Source organism: Oculina patagonica, chromosome 9, assembly GCF_052425735.1.
Source record: "Oculina patagonica isolate OP01 chromosome 9, crgOcupat, whole genome shotgun sequence".
Taxonomy (NCBI): Eukaryota; Metazoa; Cnidaria; class Anthozoa; order Scleractinia; family Oculinidae; genus Oculina; species Oculina patagonica.
In genome coordinates, this window is record NC_135766.1 from 397,480 (window position 1) to 415,502 (window position 18,023).

General features: G+C 39.6%; 3 protein-coding genes and 1 long non-coding RNA gene across 4 annotated transcripts in view; all 4 read right to left on the reverse strand.

Moving 5' to 3' along the window:
• Positions 1-18,023, reverse strand: part of LOC144666704 (uncharacterized) — a 24,645-nt gene continuing 6,622 nt past the window's right edge. The window contains exons 6-11 of the mRNA XM_078528085.1: positions 16,651-16,809; positions 16,012-16,080; positions 15,101-15,409; positions 14,164-14,381; positions 13,495-13,504; positions 1-557 (exon numbers count right to left, since the gene is read on the reverse strand). Coding sequence (XP_078384211.1) covers positions 333-557; positions 13,495-13,504; positions 14,164-14,381; positions 15,101-15,409; positions 16,012-16,080; positions 16,651-16,809 — 990 coding nt within the window. The 3' untranslated portion in view covers positions 1-332. The remainder of the gene's footprint in view (positions 558-13,494; positions 13,505-14,163; positions 14,382-15,100; positions 15,410-16,011; positions 16,081-16,650; positions 16,810-18,023) is intronic.
• On the reverse strand, positions 785-3,000 carry LOC144665413 (uncharacterized). Its single transcript, XM_078526669.1, has 3 exons — positions 2,817-3,000; positions 1,515-1,583; positions 785-1,279 (listed from the first exon to the last, which is right to left on the reverse strand). The coding sequence occupies exons 1-3, from the start codon at positions 2,870-2,872 to the stop codon at positions 1,042-1,044; spliced, it is 363 nt and encodes a 120-aa protein (XP_078382795.1). The 5' UTR covers positions 2,873-3,000; the 3' UTR covers positions 785-1,041.
• LOC144665415 (uncharacterized) lies at positions 4,449-6,821 on the reverse strand. The gene is made up of 3 exons (XM_078526675.1): positions 6,722-6,821; positions 5,034-5,297; positions 4,449-5,000 (listed from the first exon to the last, which is right to left on the reverse strand). The coding sequence occupies exons 1-3, from the start codon at positions 6,755-6,757 to the stop codon at positions 4,950-4,952; spliced, it is 351 nt and encodes a 116-aa protein (XP_078382801.1). The 5' UTR covers positions 6,758-6,821; the 3' UTR covers positions 4,449-4,949.
• On the reverse strand, positions 6,827-14,164 carry LOC144665422 (uncharacterized). The gene is made up of 3 exons (XR_013572922.1): positions 13,204-14,164; positions 7,181-7,249; positions 6,827-6,951 (listed from the first exon to the last, which is right to left on the reverse strand). It is a non-coding gene; the product is annotated as an uncharacterized LOC144665422 (long non-coding RNA).

Here is an 18,023-nt window from a genome sequence, read left to right on the forward strand (position 1 = left end):
TCTTTTCTTGTTTTATGTTGCAATGTTGCATTGTCAAGTACCAAGCTACTAAAAGGTCCAGCTTGCGTTTGTGACGTTCAGTGTGACCTACATAATAGGCGTTCTGGAATTGTTTTTTCTTTTTGCCATTTGCATCTCCTATACACTCCGGCAGAACTAGGTTACGTCATTTCGACTGATTATCTAGTACAACGCACATGTTCCTCTTCAGTGTACTTGCTCTTTGGCTCACCTTTCTTGTGCATCTATATCCTCACGTGGACATCAAATAGTTTGAACAATTGGTGATTTCTCAGGTACCAGTTATAAAAGCCATACCCGTGATCGATTTGTTACGTCATGTGTTCTACCTCTTCGTACGGCGGAGGCATGTCAACCTGCAAGGGCTGGTACCCTGTGGTCATAGCATGAGATGCAGCAACTTGAACCATCTGAGAATGATAACCCTCTACTCCTGAAACAGGTACCACGGAAATTTGTGGTTGACCTCCCTGTGCCACTGGTATGACAGTTTGGACTGGTTGAACTGGAATTGCCACGGGAGCACCACCAGGGCCCTGAGTCATGACGTAACCAGCGAATAAATGATATAAAACCAAAGTCAGGCAAGCGATCCATTTTGTCAATTTCAACATAGATGGAAGTTAATAAACGTTCCCCTTGGCTAAATGCAACTTGTTTTCTAGTTCATATTTAACTTCGAAATGTTCTTTATTGGCTATAGGGCTATAGCTAGTGAGGTAAGACAGAAAGGAGAGTATTTGATTGGTTGATGTGGAACTCGGGTATTGTAATGACGATTAGATGGTACAGCAGAAAAATATATATCCCGTGAAAATTCTTGCTTTTCCAAAATTTTACTTTTGCTTCAGCAAGAACCGAAACAAAGAGAAACAGCTGAGAAACTAACATATCCAAAAAGATGGATCAATAAATACTGTGGATTAGTAAATACTGAAAATTTGGCGTCGCAAATAAAATCACGCAAGGCAATTGATACTTGCAGGTCTGCTGGTTAACATCAACAATTTTCTGTTTTAATTACTCTGGAAGGGAGCTAACCTGTTGTGGTGGAGCGATGTTGCGACAAGGTTTCATGAGACAGACACACACGGCTGCCCAGATTCCAATGGCAAACTCTACAATGCCGAGAATAAAGACAATCCACGCGAAGACCATTGCTGAGTTTTCGTGTACAATAGTTAAGCTGTAGAAGATAATGATTGTCCCACCAAGCACAGCAGATGTGATTGATTGAGAAACCCATAAATACACCAGCCTAGGAGTTCAAATTAAAAACAAAGTGTAAATAAACAGTGAGTTTAAAGGAACCTTTGATAGTGACATTGGCACAGGTTTGCACAAGGATGCATGAAATGGTTTACATGCCTATTATTTAAACTAATGGAAATTGATAACCATGTACCATTGCTATTAAGTGCGCTGATTTAGGTTCTAACTGAATGAGACGAATATGAGGGAGCACAATATTTCACATTGTTTTATTAACGTACACAAGCATTGCGAGGTGTACTTCTTTCTTTGCGAGTTCCAGGGATGCCAAGACCTCCCGTGATGCACATCTGAAAAACAATTCCAATGCATTAAAGGGACTGTGTCACGGATTTTAGCCAAATTTAGTCGTAGGAAATGACCATCAAATAACATGAAATAAATCATTCCAGGAACATTCCAATAGCACAGCAAATATAAAATAACGTACGCGTGGCCCAAAGTGATGAATATTGAAACGGATGGAGATATGCTTTTTTTGGAAAAATTGTCGGGCTGATCAGTTTCCAAAGATAGTCTTGTTTGCTTGAAACTTAAAATATTAACGTCCAAGAGACATAAATTCTTTGGTGGCAAAAAATGATATGTTTGTTTGCTTGAAACCACATTATTTTCTATCATACATTTGAAGCCTTTCGCAAATTTTTTTCAAGATCAGAGTAGTTTTAGCTTAGCATAGCATAGCACAGCACAGCCGTACCGTACCGTACCGTACCGTACCATACCGTAGCATAGCATAGCATAGCTAACATAACATAACATGACATGACATGACATGACATGACATGACATGACATGACATGACATGACATGACATGACATGACATGACATGACATGACATGACATGACATGACATAACATCATAACATAACATAACATAACATAACATAACATAACATAACATATAGAGAAATATACAGCTCCAGTCCTGCTAAGAAGAAGTATCAGTGGAAACCCGAAATGGCCTGAGAACCGAGATAACAGCAGACATAGCAACAAGGCATACAAACCTTTATAAATACGGACCGTTGTAACACAACACCTCCATATGTCACCAGGCGAGAGTCACGTTTCGCGTATTTCAAAATAGTATTATGTTAATTTTTTCATCTCCTCTCATCGTGATCTTGTATTGTTACTGTCATGTAATTATGTTTTCACAATGCCGCGTTATCTTGTGTCGGCTCAAACTGATACAATATCAACGTAAATACTTTCCCCTTTTCGTAACCTTGCCGTGATTTCGCTGTTGTGTACTGTGCAGCCCAATTAAACAATTTTCCTTTTGTCTCCATTCGTGTTCGATTTACAAACTGGTTTAAATTCTCGATATGAATGAAACAAATTTAAAATACAACCTATACCTCGACGAAACACAATACCAACACATACATTGCTCATGATGGTGATATATCAACGTACTTTGTCACTGTGTTGCCTTCAAACATCGTTATTAGTACACTTCACTTTTCAATATTAAAGTTTTAACGTAGATATTTGACAGGCCGCGAGCAGAACTTACCCAAACACCGACCCAAATCCCAAAATATATGTAACCTGTCGAGGCGCCAGCAACATGCTCCCCAATGCCAAAGATGACAAGCAGTAACCCGACAATGACGTGTGCGTTGGCAAGAGCTCTTGCCATGTTGACGACCTTCGCTGAATTACACGCCATGTTTTAAAATAAAGCGTTATCCTCAAGGTCTCACACTCGAACCACTTATATAAACTACGTCATCAGCTATTTATAAAATGTGCGTCCGCCAAACAAGTTGCTGTTCCTTTCAACTCCACATACGTGGCCTAAATTAGAGGTTATCATAGATAAGTAATAGTAAATGTGTTCGAATAAGTAATTTCGCAGCCAAGGCCCAGTCGTTAGTGTATTTTGTTACTATTACATTAAAGTCGGGTCAGTAAATACGCAGTGAACTTATTACTTCCGGTTCGAAAGACAAATCAATCGCAAGTTGGATCGTTGCTACGTGATATTCATTAAGATCTAATATCCCAAACTAAAGAGCCCCCAATAGGGAGAAGTGGTACTAAAATGGTATTTGTATACAAATTTATATATCAGTAGCGTCCTTCGTTTCGAAAACAGTGCCTTTTCAATTTCAGAGTTATAGGCGTGCATGACATAAATGTACGATAATCAGTAGCCTTACATGACCAAAGTAGGCTCCAGATTTTTACACCATTTTCCGGCCGCCATATTGTTGTATAGCACAGAGGTACACACATATGGCATCTCCATACTGAGCTCTGTACCCGGGGGGGGGGGGGGCTACTCCCTAAAATTTACTACGGGGGTGTGCCGCTGTTATAATATCGTAGTAAAAGAACGTCGGGAAAAAGGAGCTTATGTCGTTTTTTCATATCCTTGGAAAAGGTATGTGGTTCATGAAAAGGAAGCTTATTTCTTTTTCCCAGCACAAGAAGACTGCCTTTGACAAGGCATCCCATTCCGATGTTTATATCGTTGTTGAAAGAGCGCGGTAAAGACAAAATATCCTTTCGTTTTTTTTATATATATTGCCCAAGTAAAAATACCGTGGTGAAAAGGGAATTCACTGTGGTTTTTATATTGTAGTAAAAAGACTGTGGGGATAGGTGAGCTCATTTCGCCTTTTTTATTTCCTTGTACGTGAAAAAAAAAAAAAAAAAAGAACAACACGTGAAAAGTTTGTCGTGAAAAGGGAATTCGTTTCGCTTTTTATATTGTATTAGTAGAAACTCAGCTGTGTTCTATTGGAAATCCGCGAATCTGATTGGTTCTCCCACTCAGTTCTATTCGCCGATTGAAAACAGTCGCGCGCGCGTAGCTCTTTTAAAAGAGGTAATTTTTCTTGATTTTTGTCTTCAAAGTGCACAACATTGTAGGTTTTGGACTGCAATCCTTTAGAGTTTCTACTAAAACAATTAGACTACTCGCCCTCGTTTTCTATGAGCGATAGTCGGCTGCGCCTCGTTGACTATTTGCTCATAGAAAACTTGGGCTCGCAGTCTAATTATTAATTAAAAAAAGAATGTACGTATTTTGAAGCTTATTGAGAAGGGTTTTAGTGATGAAGTATACTCGACGTAATATGACCTAAAGTCCCAGAAACGAAACAAGTAATTGAAAGTAACTTTGACACGGCTGGTGGTAGTAAAGTTTATTAAAACCAATGTAACGGTTCAATGTGTTTCAGCAGAAGTTTATAATTATAGATTTCTGATATCATTGTAAACAACAACAGCAACAAAAAACAACAACGGTATACAGCGTCTAAAGATGAAAAGAGGCAATGCGTTATTTGTTTTCATATTTTCTTTTTTTTTGCTTCATGTTGCAAGGTTGCATTGTCGAACAGCAAGCTACTAAAAAAATCAGCTTAGCTTGCGTTTGTGAAGTTCATTCTTACCTACACAACGGGCGTTCTGATATTGTTTTTGTCATATGCATCTCATGTTCTCTCCCACAAACCAAGGTTACGAGATACCTCGCGTGCTTTCGACTGACGATCTTGTACAACTCACATGTTCCTCTTGTGCATGCTCTTTGCCTCACCTTTCTTGTTCATCCATATCCCATATATTGACATCAAGTAGTTTGAACAATTGGTGATGTCTCAGGTACCAGTTATTCAAGTTATACCTGTTCCCTTTGTTACGTCATGTACTCTAACTCTTCGTACGGCGGAGGCATGTTGTACTCTACCTCTACGTACGGCGGGGGCATGTTGTACTCTACCTCTTCGTATGGCGGAGGCATGTCAACTTGCAAAGGCTGGTTCCCTGTGGTCATAGCCTCAGCTGCAACAGCTTGAACCATCTGAGGTTGATAACCGTCTGCTCCTGAAACAGGTGTTGTGACCAATTGTAGTGGGCCTCCCTGTGCCCCTGGTTCGATAGTTTGGACAGGAACCATGCCACCACCTGCTTGAATTGGAACGGCCACAGGAACACGAGGGCCCTGGGTCATGATGTTGCCAGCGTTGGCAGTACTTACTTGACGCTCAAGAATAAATGATATGAAATAAAAATAAGGTAAGAAATTCATTTTGTCAATATAAAGATAGATGGAGGTAAATAAACGGTAACCTTGACCAATTGAAACTAGTTTTCTAGTGTTTTTAACTTTCAAAATTGTCTCTCTTGCCTGTTTTAGTGTTTTTTTTGGTGGGACAGCGGCCGTCTATTTGCAAACACGCAATCTGATTGGGGTGCCTTTAATCGATCGTAAAACGGCACGAGGAGCGCGCGCTCAGTTTTTCGCTGAAATTTATTAATCGAATATTTCAAAAAATCATTTATATCGATATTGTGTGGTCAATAGATCAGCCACTGGCCATGGGTGATTCTAAAACAATAAGACGACTCGATCTCGGTTTCTACCGGCTTTTGATAGTTGACTCGGGGCTTTGCCCCTTTCCAACTATTTAACAATTAGACGGAGAGCTCGAGGTTTCTATCGGCTGATAGTTGGCGAGGGGCAAAACCCCGAGTCAACTATAAAAAGCCGATAGAAACCGAGAGCGAGCCATCTAATTGTGTTACATAACCCACTGACCGATCTTTTAAACACAAAATATGTATAGCTAGAGTTGATTTATTGAAGGTTTTGATTGATAAAATTCAGCGAAGACTAAGCGCGCGCTCCGAGAGCCTTCTACGGATCGCTAGTAGGCACCTGTTTAGCCAATCAGATTGCGCGATTACAAATAGTAGGTCAGTGTGGTTATGCTAATAGCCGATAGAAACCTAGAGCTTGCCGTCTGATTGTTAATTAGTTGTTACATCAGGATAGTTTTACTTTCTTTGAAAAGCAAGAAAGAAGCAGTTCTAGCAATTGTAGTGGCAGTTCTATTAATTGCGGTAATTGTTAATTGCTTTCGGTAAAAAAAAAACATTTAATTTGCGTAAGCAGTTCAAGTATTGTCAATAGCGTAAGTTAGTTCAAGTATTGTAATTAAAGTAAGTAGCTGTACTGTTTTTGTATGTAGGTTTGGTATGTGATAAAGGTATGTGTGCTGTAAAAATTCTTTTTTGCGTTTGCAATAAAACTAAAAGGAGCTAAGATAAAACAACTGGCACATTGAGATATCAAAAAGAGGAGGATTAATAAATACTGAGAGTTTGGCATCGCAGAGGGAAACTCATTATTATCATGGAAGTCAATGGTACTTGGGGTCGGGTGGTTTAAAGCTCGATCAAGCTAATCCAGTTTTTTTTTTAACTTTTGAGTGATGTTTTCTGTTTATATTTTATGTCCTTTAGTTTTGGCGTCGATGTATCTCACACTCCATAAGACATAAACAATTTAAAGCTTTTTATCGAAGAGAAATTGAACATTTAATCAACTGTTAATGCTGCTGATTAGTGTTAATCAGCTTTCGAAAAACCCGGCCCTGGTGGTTAACATAGAGGAACTTCTGTTACCTGTTGTGATTGCGAGCTAATGCAACATGGTTCCATAAGAGAAATACACACGACTGCCGAGATGCCAAGGGCAATCTCAAAAACGCAAAGAATCAAGATACTCCAATTTACAGTTGAAAACAGTTCACTCATAAAAACCCAGGTGGGACGTGGAATGATGACATGATGATGATAATTCCACCAACTCCAAGTACAACAGAGATGATAGAGAAACCCGTAAATACACCAGCCTAGGAGTTAAAATTAAAAAAAGAAATGTACAAAAATAGTGAGTTCAAACAAACCTATGATAGTGACATTGGCACAGGTTTGCACAATGTTGCATGCAATGGTTAACATACTTAAACTACTGGAAAATGATAACCAGTGCTATTAAGTGCTCTGATTTAGGTTCTAATACAAGTTCTAATGAGACGGATACTAGGGAGCACAATATTTCACATTGTTTTATTAGCTTACGCAAATATTGCGGCGTGTACTTCGTTCTTTGCGAGTCCCAGGAATACCAAGACGCCCTGTGATGCACATCTGCAATAAAAAAAAAAGATTTTTCAAGTGTTTGCAAAGTCAAGAAAGGTCCTTTTAGCTTGCAAGCGAGACTTGGCAGTCAACAACGTCAAGGGAAGTCGTCCACAGGCTGCCCGAGAGCTAACTAAAGATGAAGAAGACTACTTGTTTCAAACATGTTTGTTTGGAGATGACGAACCCGAAGTTCTCCAGCGCACAGTATGGTATGTGCTGTCTTTATATTTCGGGTTTAAAGCACGAGGCGTTAGTAGGAGACTACGGTAAGGAGTTATTTGCCTAGAAAACGATCATGTCACTAAAGGGTAAAGCCTGCAGTCTAGCCAAGTGGCTAACGAGGCCGGAGCTTATCCCGGTTTATGTAGCATTAAGCAGCTAGGATTATTTCTATCCCCGCCCCCGTGGATGGGATGCTAGTCCATCGCTGGGTTAACCCACCCCCCCCCCCCCTCCAGCAGTAAATTCGCCGGTACCCATTTATACACCTGGTTGGAGAGAGGCACTATGAGAGCAAAGTGTCTTGCCAAAGAACACAACACAGTGACACCCCGGCGAAGTCTCAAACCCGGACTGCTCTATCCGGAGTTCGGCCCACTAACCATTAGGCCACCGCGCCTCCCACCCATGTCACTAAAAAGCAGGTTTTTAAAAAACAGAACAAGGATAGAAAGCAAAGCAAGGAGACTGCCATTGTAGAGCTTTTAATTCAAAAGCCTACGCCACCGAAAACAACCACTGTCCAGTTCGTTTGTATCTCAAGTTCGCCAGCCATCGGCCTGAAGAGTTGAAGAGACCGGAGGCGCTTTTCTCCCTGACAATTAATTACAGGGGAAAGCCTGCCGATGCGGTGTGGTACATTCCAGCTCCTCTCAGAAAAAAATAAATAAACAAAAAAATTGACAAGATTGGAGAATTTTTGAAGATGAAATGCTGCGAAAAACGCAGGACTGCTTGGAAATCTAAACAACCTAGACAATTCTGTGCGAAAAAAAAAAAAAAACGTGTTGAAGATCCTGTTAACTATTCTCACCGGGGCCCGCGCGAACAAATACCCTAATTTCCCATTCCACGTGCCCAGTTACTTTGGCAACTGCAAGCCATGCCGCTGACTATGTACACGTATATATATAGCTTCTCAGTACACGTGTATTCTGTCTTTTCGTGAAGTGCTGGAGGACTGAAGCATTGGCGACCCACCCACCTCCCCGCAGCGATGACCTCTGTACTTGCCGTATTGGAGCTCTCGCTCTCTCTCATCTTCGGAGTCGCCTCGTTCCCATAACTTAACTATAACCGGGGTGATTGAGAGTAAGGGCTCCGGTGGGAATTGTTTACTATTAAGCTCAGATCAACTGAGCTGACAGAAGAATCTAAATAAAACTTAGATGCCAGCAAATCTGCTTTTGACGTCCACCAGCGCAAGACGACCTCGCTGCACTGCTTAATCAAGCGCTGGCTTAGTCAAAGCCGCGCAGCAACCATTCAAGCAAAGAAAAGACAAGCAAGCTTTTTCAGGAATGGATCGCTTCAGGTTTTGTGCTTGGCAGATTCGAGCATCAGCACAATTAAAGGCTCTACGTACCACTGCTGCTCCTGGCTGCTGTGGAGAATTAGCGGCTAGGAATCAAAACCGCGACACGCCACGGTATCATCTCAGATGCCTCAGACTATGATAAACACGAACTTTCTCGATAAAGTTAGTTTTCACAAATCCATGGTCGTTTTAAACATTTTTTGAGCCGTTTTAAAAAGTTAACTTCGCCGTGCTCGCCACAGGGAGCAGAGGAGCCCAATTCAACCTTTGTAAATATTAAAAATGTTCGATCTTTTTCGTAGCGCTTCTCGTACGTTATCCGAACATTTTGTTTACCTGGCGGTTGAGTCAGCGGGATCGGAAACTCTTTCAATAGTCTGTTGCGTTATCGAAGCGGGTTTCCGTTCGTTGCCCGAAGGGAAACGAAAGGAAAGCGTTGGCTTTCCGAGCCAGGCACGACTGCGTAACGATCTTGTGGCGCCCACCGTCATTGGGCCTGCGGCTACGCCAAGCGCAACAGGATTCTCGCTGGCTTTACCGTCGCGTAAACAAAGCGATCGTATAGCGTATGACAAGCGCCATGAAATATGGAACACGGAGCATTTAAATATTAACAAAGGTTAAATTTGGCTCCTCTGTTCCCTGTGTGCTCACGTCATTTATTCTCAATTACCATTCGAACAATATTTTTATACCATTTGAATATGCGAATCATCGTATGTAGAGTGTCAACATTCATGCGCCTTTGACGTTTGATATATGTTTGTTATATCAATTCGCTTCATATTTTTTAGTTTTTTTTTTTTTTTTACATACAGACTTGCAAATAAACATAAATGAAAACTTCTTGCAAAAACGCTATTTGGTGCATTATTTACACTTGTTTCTTATAGGCTTTTAATACCGCTTTCCTTTCCTTTCAGAAAAAAAAAGGAAAACCAAACAAAAAGAAGCGAAATAATAAAATCAAAATAGTTAATTAAGTTAATTGAAAAAAAGAAGGCTGAGCTTAAATCCCTTAGACAACAAAACAGCATAGAAATTAGAACATGTTGGATTGGGAAAATATATAAAGTTAAACGAAATAGACAAATTACATTTCATAAGTTATATCTATTAGAAAACAAAACAGGACAAAACAGGCACATCTGTCATCTGCAGCGCTTGATCTTACTGACGTATATACCAGATGTCACGCGTCCATAAAGACAACTAATGTAACTATGTTGACAGATGGGATGCAAGTTTGAAGTTAAATTCACGTGAATACAATTTACGTGCAACGCTGCATCCGCTCGAATTCTGTAAAATTTGAACAAAAGCGATGTCGCGGTACCTAATTGGGTAGACGCATACTGATCAGATACAATATCAACGTAAAATTCTTTTTCCTTTCCTTTATCTCGCCGTTATGACGCTGGTATGTGCTGTGCAGCCTAATCAAACCATTTCTCATTGTCTCCATTAGTGTTCGATTTTATAAACAGGATTGAGTATTTGATATGAATGGACAAAATTTAATAATACAACCTCTACATCGACGTAACACAATACTAACACATAATGATGTTACGGTATATCAACGTACATAATTACTTTGTCGCATTCAAACATCAATGTTAGCACACTTTCCAACATTAAGGTTTCAACCAACATATTTGAAAGACCGCGGGCAAAACTTACCCAAACACCGGCCCAAATCTCCATTTTTGGCCAGGTGAATCCATCATCCTGTTGATAAATCCATCCGCCAGTCAGATTCTCTAAAAAGCCAATTAAGAAGAGCAGTATCCCCACGATGATGTGTGCGATGGCAACTTTTCTTGCCACGCTGGCTATCTTCGCTGAATTGTCCGCCATGTTAATATAGTGTTACCCTCACAGCCTCCCATTCAAACCACTTATATAATTACAAACTATGTCATTAGCTATATATAAGAAAAATTGCATCCGTCGATCAAACAAGCTAAAGTTCCGTGCAACTCCACATGCGTGGTCCAAATCATCAAATGTGTAGATGCTTTCGAATAGTTAACTTTACGGCCGGGGCCCAGTTCGTTAGGGTGTATTATTATGTTATCATTTTCATAAGTCGCTTCATAGCCCTTAGCTTCCGGATAATTAAACATATTTGGTTTGGGGTCAGTACATACGCAGTGAAATTAAGTTGAAGTTCCGTGCAACTCCACATGCGTGGTCCAAATCATCAAATGTGTAGATGCTTTCGAATAGTTAACTTTACGGCTTGGGCCCAGTCGTTAGAGTGTATTATTATGTTATCATTTTCATAAGTCGCTTCATAGCCCTTAGCTTCCGGATAATTAAACATATTTGGTTTGGGGTCAGTACATACGCAGTGAAATTAAGTTGAAGTTCCGTGCAACTCCACATGCGTGGTCCAAATCATAAATTTGTAGATGCTTTCGAATAGTTAACTTTACGGCCTGGGCCCAGTCGTTAGAGTGTATTATTATGTTATCATTTTCATAAGTCGTGTCATAGCCCTTAGCTTACGGATAATTAAACATATTCGGTTTGGGGTCAGTACATACACAGACAGCCCAAGTTCACTGCGTGAATTAATTATTTTAAAGTGTAAGCGAACGTGACTCTTGGCTTCGAGCGGTGTTGTGTTACAAAGATGCGATTTATAAGGGTTTGTATGGAAACTTGACGATTACACTTTATAAATAATTAATTCGCGCAGTGAACTTGGAACGCTTGTGGTACATACGCAGTAAAATTACTACGTTCTGTTTCAAAAGTCAAATCCAAGATTGAATCCACTGCAGACATAAGAGGTACTAAAACTGCATTTCGATGCAACATTTCAGCTCAGTAGCGTCCTGGAAAACAATGCTTTTTTTAAGTTCAGAGTTATGGTGGTGCGTGACAAAAAGTCAGGATCATATTTACCGAATGGTAATGAGGTGTAGTAATCATTCTCGTTGTCGAAGTGACGTATTTCCGTCTCTCCATTCTGATATTTAACCGCAATTAATTCATGCATTTAACAGTAAACGTGCTGACAGAAAGGTTCTTAAAAACGCCATTCAGCACATGCCAATCAAAAACAAATTATTCTCCAACCTCGTTCCCAGGGTCTCTCTCTTTCAGGGAACAAAACAAATCGAAAGAGCCGAGGATCAGTTACACTAAACCTCTGGTAATAAAAGAGAATAGAAATCACTCTACGATGCCTCAGAGCATACGCTGTCAATGACCCATTCACGTAAAAAAAAAAAAAAAAAAAAAACATGCAAAGGCAAATAAAGTGAGATACGCTTGCCACGTGACGCGTTTTAGTACTCAACATTCATAAACACAGTCATGCACGTTTTTGTTTCGCGTCACATCATCGTGTCACGTCATCCATTTTGCGTCTTTTTGAGTCGAGCAGAAACGCGCATCAGTCTCTCAAATTTTATTCGCTGCTCAAACTAACGCTAAACCTGCTTACAGAAAAGTAAACATATTCAAAACAAATTTACGTAATGCTAAAAAGGATCGTTACACTTAATATTCTTGTGATGAAATATAATTCGCGCTACGAAGCCTGAGAGCACGAACCATCAATGACGCAATTCCCTTGGAAAGTGAAATTGTGTTACTTTATCGAACGCTTATTTGAAGAAAAAACCTATCAATGACCCATTCACGCAAGCAAACATTCAAGGGCCTATTTTAAGTTAGCCTGCGTTGCAGATGAACGAAACCCCGCGGTTTTGTTCGTCTGCAACACAGTCTAATTTAAAGTGAGATTGTGTAACATCATTGAACGCTTATTGGAAAAAAAATATATCAATGACCCATTCACGCAAGAAAACATTCAAAGATAAATTAAGTGAGATTGTGACATGTCTGATAGCAGCTATGAACTAAATGCAGTTACGCTTAAATCATTATAACAATTATTACGTTCGCCATGTGTTGTCCCGGGGGGGGGGGTACTCCCTATAATGGCCTATACGGGGAGGCTCCGCCCGAAAGGGGTACCTTTTTCACGCTTCAGGTATATTAAAGGGTAGGGATTTCACGCGTTTAAGTATATGAAAGGGTATGGAAATATGTCATTTAGCTATTTAAAAGGGCCTTTAATTAAAATATTTCGAACAGACGCAATTTATGGCTGTATTATTTTAATTTGTTAAGCGCTACATAAAAATGACAAGAAAACGTCCTATTTTAAGTCCATGCCATGCCTCTTAGGTATATGAAAGGGGTACCTTTTTTCAGTTATAGGTATACGAAAGGGGTACAATTTCTGTTAAAAATGGTATATAAAAGGCTAAGGGGTTAGAACTTGGGGCGGAGCCTCCCCGTATAAAACTTTTTGGAGTACCCCCCCCCCCCCCCGGGTGTGTTGTGTTTTAGTTTTAAACACCACATCCACAGCACAGTTAACAACCAAGCACCAGAATACCTGAAAAATTTTCCTCGACCCTACTCTATCCTTCGTTTTTGCGCCCAGAGCCTCATGAAGGTCCCAAGAGCTTACCACAAGACCTATGGTGATCGCGCCTTTGCACATTCTGGGCCATCACTCTGTAACGAATTGCCTTATGCCATAAGATCAATTCCGACCGTACCTGTTTTTAAATCTAATTAAAAGACATGCCTTTTTAAAGAAAGCATATGACTCTTAGTGAGTTTAATATTTTTAATTGTTTGTATTTTTTTTATATATATTTGAATTTATACGATTTTATCTTACCTGTAAAGCGCTTTAGAATAACTTAATATAATTTAAGCGCTATATAAATTAAATTATTATTATTATTATTATTATTATTATTATTATTATTATTATTATTATTATTATTATTATTATTATTAATATTCTTTCCACCGAGATTTAGGGATTATAATTTCTTATGCGTGGTTTTGGACTGGCGCTAGTTACGCACACGCAGCAATGAGCAATGCTACATTTTTTCAACCAGTTTTCGTTAAAGCACGCGCCATATTTTCTTGCCGAAAACTACACTCTTCTTCAGTCTTCAGTCTTTAGCAACTGGGCCATCGTGCGAAAGGAACTGGCATCAAGAGTCCAAACCCCTCAACAACTTAAGTCCATGAATGTAGCTGAAAAATTTAGGGTATAACTTTCTTTTAATTATATCTTGGTTTTATGTGATGTCCATATGGCGCTTATGGTATTTACCCGTTTTTTTTTTTTTTTTTTTTTTTTACACGAACTGTAAATGTAACTTTTAACTGGGATATTAAGAAATAGAATTAAACCAGTTGATGCGGTTGAATGCATAACGCATTACGTAAGAGACGATTTTGTATGCTATTCCTGAACTGTCTGGCCAGCCTCCAAGATTCTTGATGTCTCGAGCTCAGGTACCAGTCATACAAGCTATACAAGTTTTGTTACGTCATCTTCTCTTCCTCTTCATATGGTGGAGGAATGTCAACTTGAAAACCGTCCGGTCCAGAAACAGGCAACAAGATAATTTGTTGTTGAACTCCCTGTGCTCCGGATATGACAGTTTGAACTGCAACGGCACCACTGCATGCCTGCATTGGAATGGCCACAGGAACACCACTAGGTCCCTGAGTCATAACGTAGCCAGCGTCGCCAGTAACTTGTCCCTAAGGGAAAATAAAACATCAAGCAGAAATAGGGCTAGAGGTCCATTGACTGAATAATAGAAACGTTATCTTGCCTGAATACAACTTATTTGTCTTTAGATAGTTAAGTGCCAGTTTTTTTTTCCCTTCCTTTTCCGAAGTTAGTTAGGCCAAATTTCTGGTGATTCCAAACTAGAAAGAATCAATCAGTCAGTCAGTCAGTCAGTCAGTCAATCAATCCATCTTTATTTATTTATACTTCTATTTCTAATATTTATGTTGTTTTTTTTTTTTTAAACAGGGTACCAATTATCTGAGACATTGTTTTATCTTAGAGCGTTGGATACATAGATACTGGACATTTTTCCACTGTGAACAGCCTCTATTTTTCACAGTAAACTATTCACAGAGCACTAGCGGAGCACTAGCGGAGCACTAGCGGAGCACTAGCGGAGCACTAGCGGAGCACTAGCGGAGCACTAGGGGAGCACTAGCGGAGCACTAGCGGAGCACTAGCGGCCAGCAGACATTGGCGGTTCCGTGAAAAAGAATGCTCAGTTTACTGATGAGTGAAAAGCCCATGCAAATTTGAATAAGAACAATCTTTAATCAGCAGTAATGGTCAATTGTTAACAAAGCATGAACAAGTTTTTAATAGTCCATTTCCGACTAACTATATGAGAATGCGAAACAATTCATATGAAAATGAGTTTCAACAAAAGATCCATTTTCATGCACACCAAACTCATTTCAGTTATGTGAATGGTAACGTTCCTAGACTCGTTTTGAAACAGAGACAACGGGTAAATCGGAAATAGCCTATTGCTCTCGGGAGGTAGTTTACCTGCTGAATTGAAGCACTGTTGCAAAAAAGGTTTCATCAGACAAACACACACAGCTGCCCAGATTCCAATGATGAACTCAACAATGCCGAGAACCAAAACGATCCCAGTAAAGGGCCCGACCAAAAACATGGTCATTACGTAAAAGATAATTATTATTCCACCAAGCACAGTAGATGCGATAGAAAACCCTATATATACACCAGCCTAGGGATTCAATGTGGAAAATGTAAAAACATAGTGAGTTGAAACGGGCCTATTATAATGACCACTACCACTAGTTTACGCCAGAGTGCACTTAAATGGTTTATTTGCTTGTTTAAACCACAAATATTCGGAAAGATCACAGTGTTTTTTACTTACTTCTGTTTTCGCATTTTTACACCTGTTTAGTTTGCTATCTAAGTAAAGTTTTTTTTTGTTTGTTTGTTTAAAGGCCATGTTTCACGAAGCAATTTTTCCTGTAGTTTAAAAAGTCAGCCGTCCTCTCGTCCCAACTCTCCAACGGAGGGGCGCGGGCGATACAGAAGGCCCCATTTAGCCCCGGCTTTCAGCCTGGGTGGAAATTTGAACGCGATAACATGAGTTTTTTCAACCCGTTTTCCCGGGTTGAAATTTCAGCCCGGGATGAAACCTTATTGATAATGTCTTTTTAAAAAGATTTGTTCTGGAAGCCGAGCTGAAATCTCAGCCCGGAAACCGGGTTCAAAAATTCAGCCCGGGCTGAAATTTGCCATGGAATCAGGCCCTTATGAGGTAAACTTCAGCTTCCACAATATAAACATATTTATATTATTTTCATAACTTACAAAAGATTTTCGGTGTTTACTTCTTTCTTTGCGAGATCCAGGGATACCAAGACCTCCAGTGATGCACATCTAAAATTAAAGTACTTCCTTTGCATAAACAATAGTCTCAATAGTCTAATAGATCCAACAACGTGAATTAAAATAGCCAAATCAATCTAGAAGCAAGGTACGGACCAAGTTAAAATGTTCGGAAAAATAAATGTAAGTGTGTTGACAGAGGGAATACAAATTTGCAATTCAAATCACGCCAAATACAATTTCTACGTGCAACATTGCATCCTCTCGAGTTCTGTAAAGTTTGGCGATTAATCGAAGTTTCCGTCGAGAGTTAATTAAAAATAAAACATTTTCACTTGTTGCCTTTCACGCCTAGTTTACGCTGGTTAGCGACATAACGTACCCCAACAACATGGCCAGCGAGATGAACAAAAGAGTCATGATACAACTTTTGTTTACAACCAGGTTTGGGTAAAATTACGCGAGAAAGGAATGTTACATACCTTTTTTTCTACGAAAAAAAAAACATTAAAACATCGACATTAAAACATCGACAGCATCGATATTATAACATGCAGCATGCACTTTCCAATATTAAGGTTTCTCCGTAACTTAAACATTTGACAAACCGCGAGTACTCACCCAAACACCGATCCAAATCCCAAAATATTTATCACCTTTCCAGCTGTCAGTAAACCGGTCTGCTATGCCAAAGATGACGAGCAGTAACCCGACAAGGATGTGTGTGATGGCAAGCTCCCTCGCCTTGTTGACGACCTTCGCTGAATCGGGAGCCATGTTTTAAAATATAGCGTTACACTCACAGTCTCACACTCGAACCACTTATGTAAATTACGTCATGTCATGTCATCGGCCATTTATAAGATTTGCATACGGCAAACAAGTTGAGATGTACGTGGTGGATCTTATAGAAGTAATCATAGTTAGATTTTTTTTTTTCAAATAGCTATCAACGCGGCCTTCAGTGGCCCATTTTTTAGAGTGTACATGTAGTTACTGTTAAAATCACTCTCTGATGAGAAAAAAAACATTTTGGGGCCACGGTCACTAAATACACAGTGAACTTACTACTTCATGTTGAAAGACAACTTAACCAAAGCTGGATTGTTTTCGCGCGATTTCATTAGGAACTAATATCCAAAACTGAAAATACAGCAGAGTTGGTATCTATGACACATATTAGAAGTGATGAAAATATATTTTATATATTAAACTTTTTTTTTTCTCAGTAGCGTCCTCGTTTGGAAAACAATGCCTTTTGAATTTCATAGTTATGACGGTGCGTAACATAAATAAGTTTTTTATAGCCATTTGGTAAGTTTTAAGTCAAGCAGGAAAAAAATATTGCAAATATGCCTTTGTCAAGTGCAGTAGATTAACAAGTAGGCTCCAGATGTTTACACTGTTTTCCTGGTGCCATATTATTAAGGTACACGGGATACACACTAGTGGGGGAAGGGGGGGGGGGGGGGGTGGAGGTGGTTACTCCAGATTTTGGGTGTGCCGCTGAGTTTCTTAGATTCGGGACCTGTTTTAGAGAAAACAAAAACTGAATTTATGGCCCTGTTTCAGACAATATCCGCAACAACTATTCACCAAAGTGGAGGTGACTTGATATCGTAGGATATCAGGACAGTAGATCGCGCTTCTGATTGGCTTCTTGTGGATTTGGGTACGGTAACAGTATATACTTAACCTTCCAGATGATATAACCCGAAAAGATGATTTTTGTCTAGTTTATTCCTGCCATAGATTGCAATTTTCTCGCGCGCTTTGCTCGGAGGAAAATAGCAAAGGACATTGGGGGTTTGAGAAGCCAATTAGCGCGCGCCACAAACGTTATCCATAGTTCAGGCATAATCTAAATGTATAAAGATATAAATAACACTAGCTTATATCACTTGATTTCGTCTTTGGCTTGGAGATTAAGCGATGAGAGGGCGGAGTTTCGACATGATCGTGTTAAAACATTTTTTTTTTTTTGGAAATTGTTT

Bases quoted from the DNA above. Each gene is read 5' to 3' on its own strand.
- LOC144665413 (XM_078526669.1), bottom strand. From the start codon at position 2,872: ATGTTGCTGGCGCCTCGACAGGTTACATATATTTTGGGATTTGGGTCG. The intron at 1,584-2,816 runs GTAAGTTCTGCT...ATTGTTTTTCAG, and splicing joins GGATTTGGGTCGGTGTTTGG to ATGTGCATCACGGGAGGTCT. The intron at 1,280-1,514 runs GTACGTTAATAA...TTGAACTCCTAG, and splicing joins GTACACCTCGCAATGCTTGT to GCTGGTGTATTTATGGGTTT.
- LOC144665415 (XM_078526675.1), bottom strand. From the start codon at position 6,757: ATGGAACCATGTTGCATTAGCTCGCAATCACAACAG. The intron at 5,298-6,721 runs GTAACAGAAGTT...TTTATTCTTGAG, and splicing joins TTAGCTCGCAATCACAACAG to CGTCAAGTAAGTACTGCCAA. The intron at 5,001-5,033 runs GTAGAGTACAAC...CCGTACGTAGAG, and splicing joins TGCCTCCGCCATACGAAGAG to GTAGAGTACAACATGCCTCC.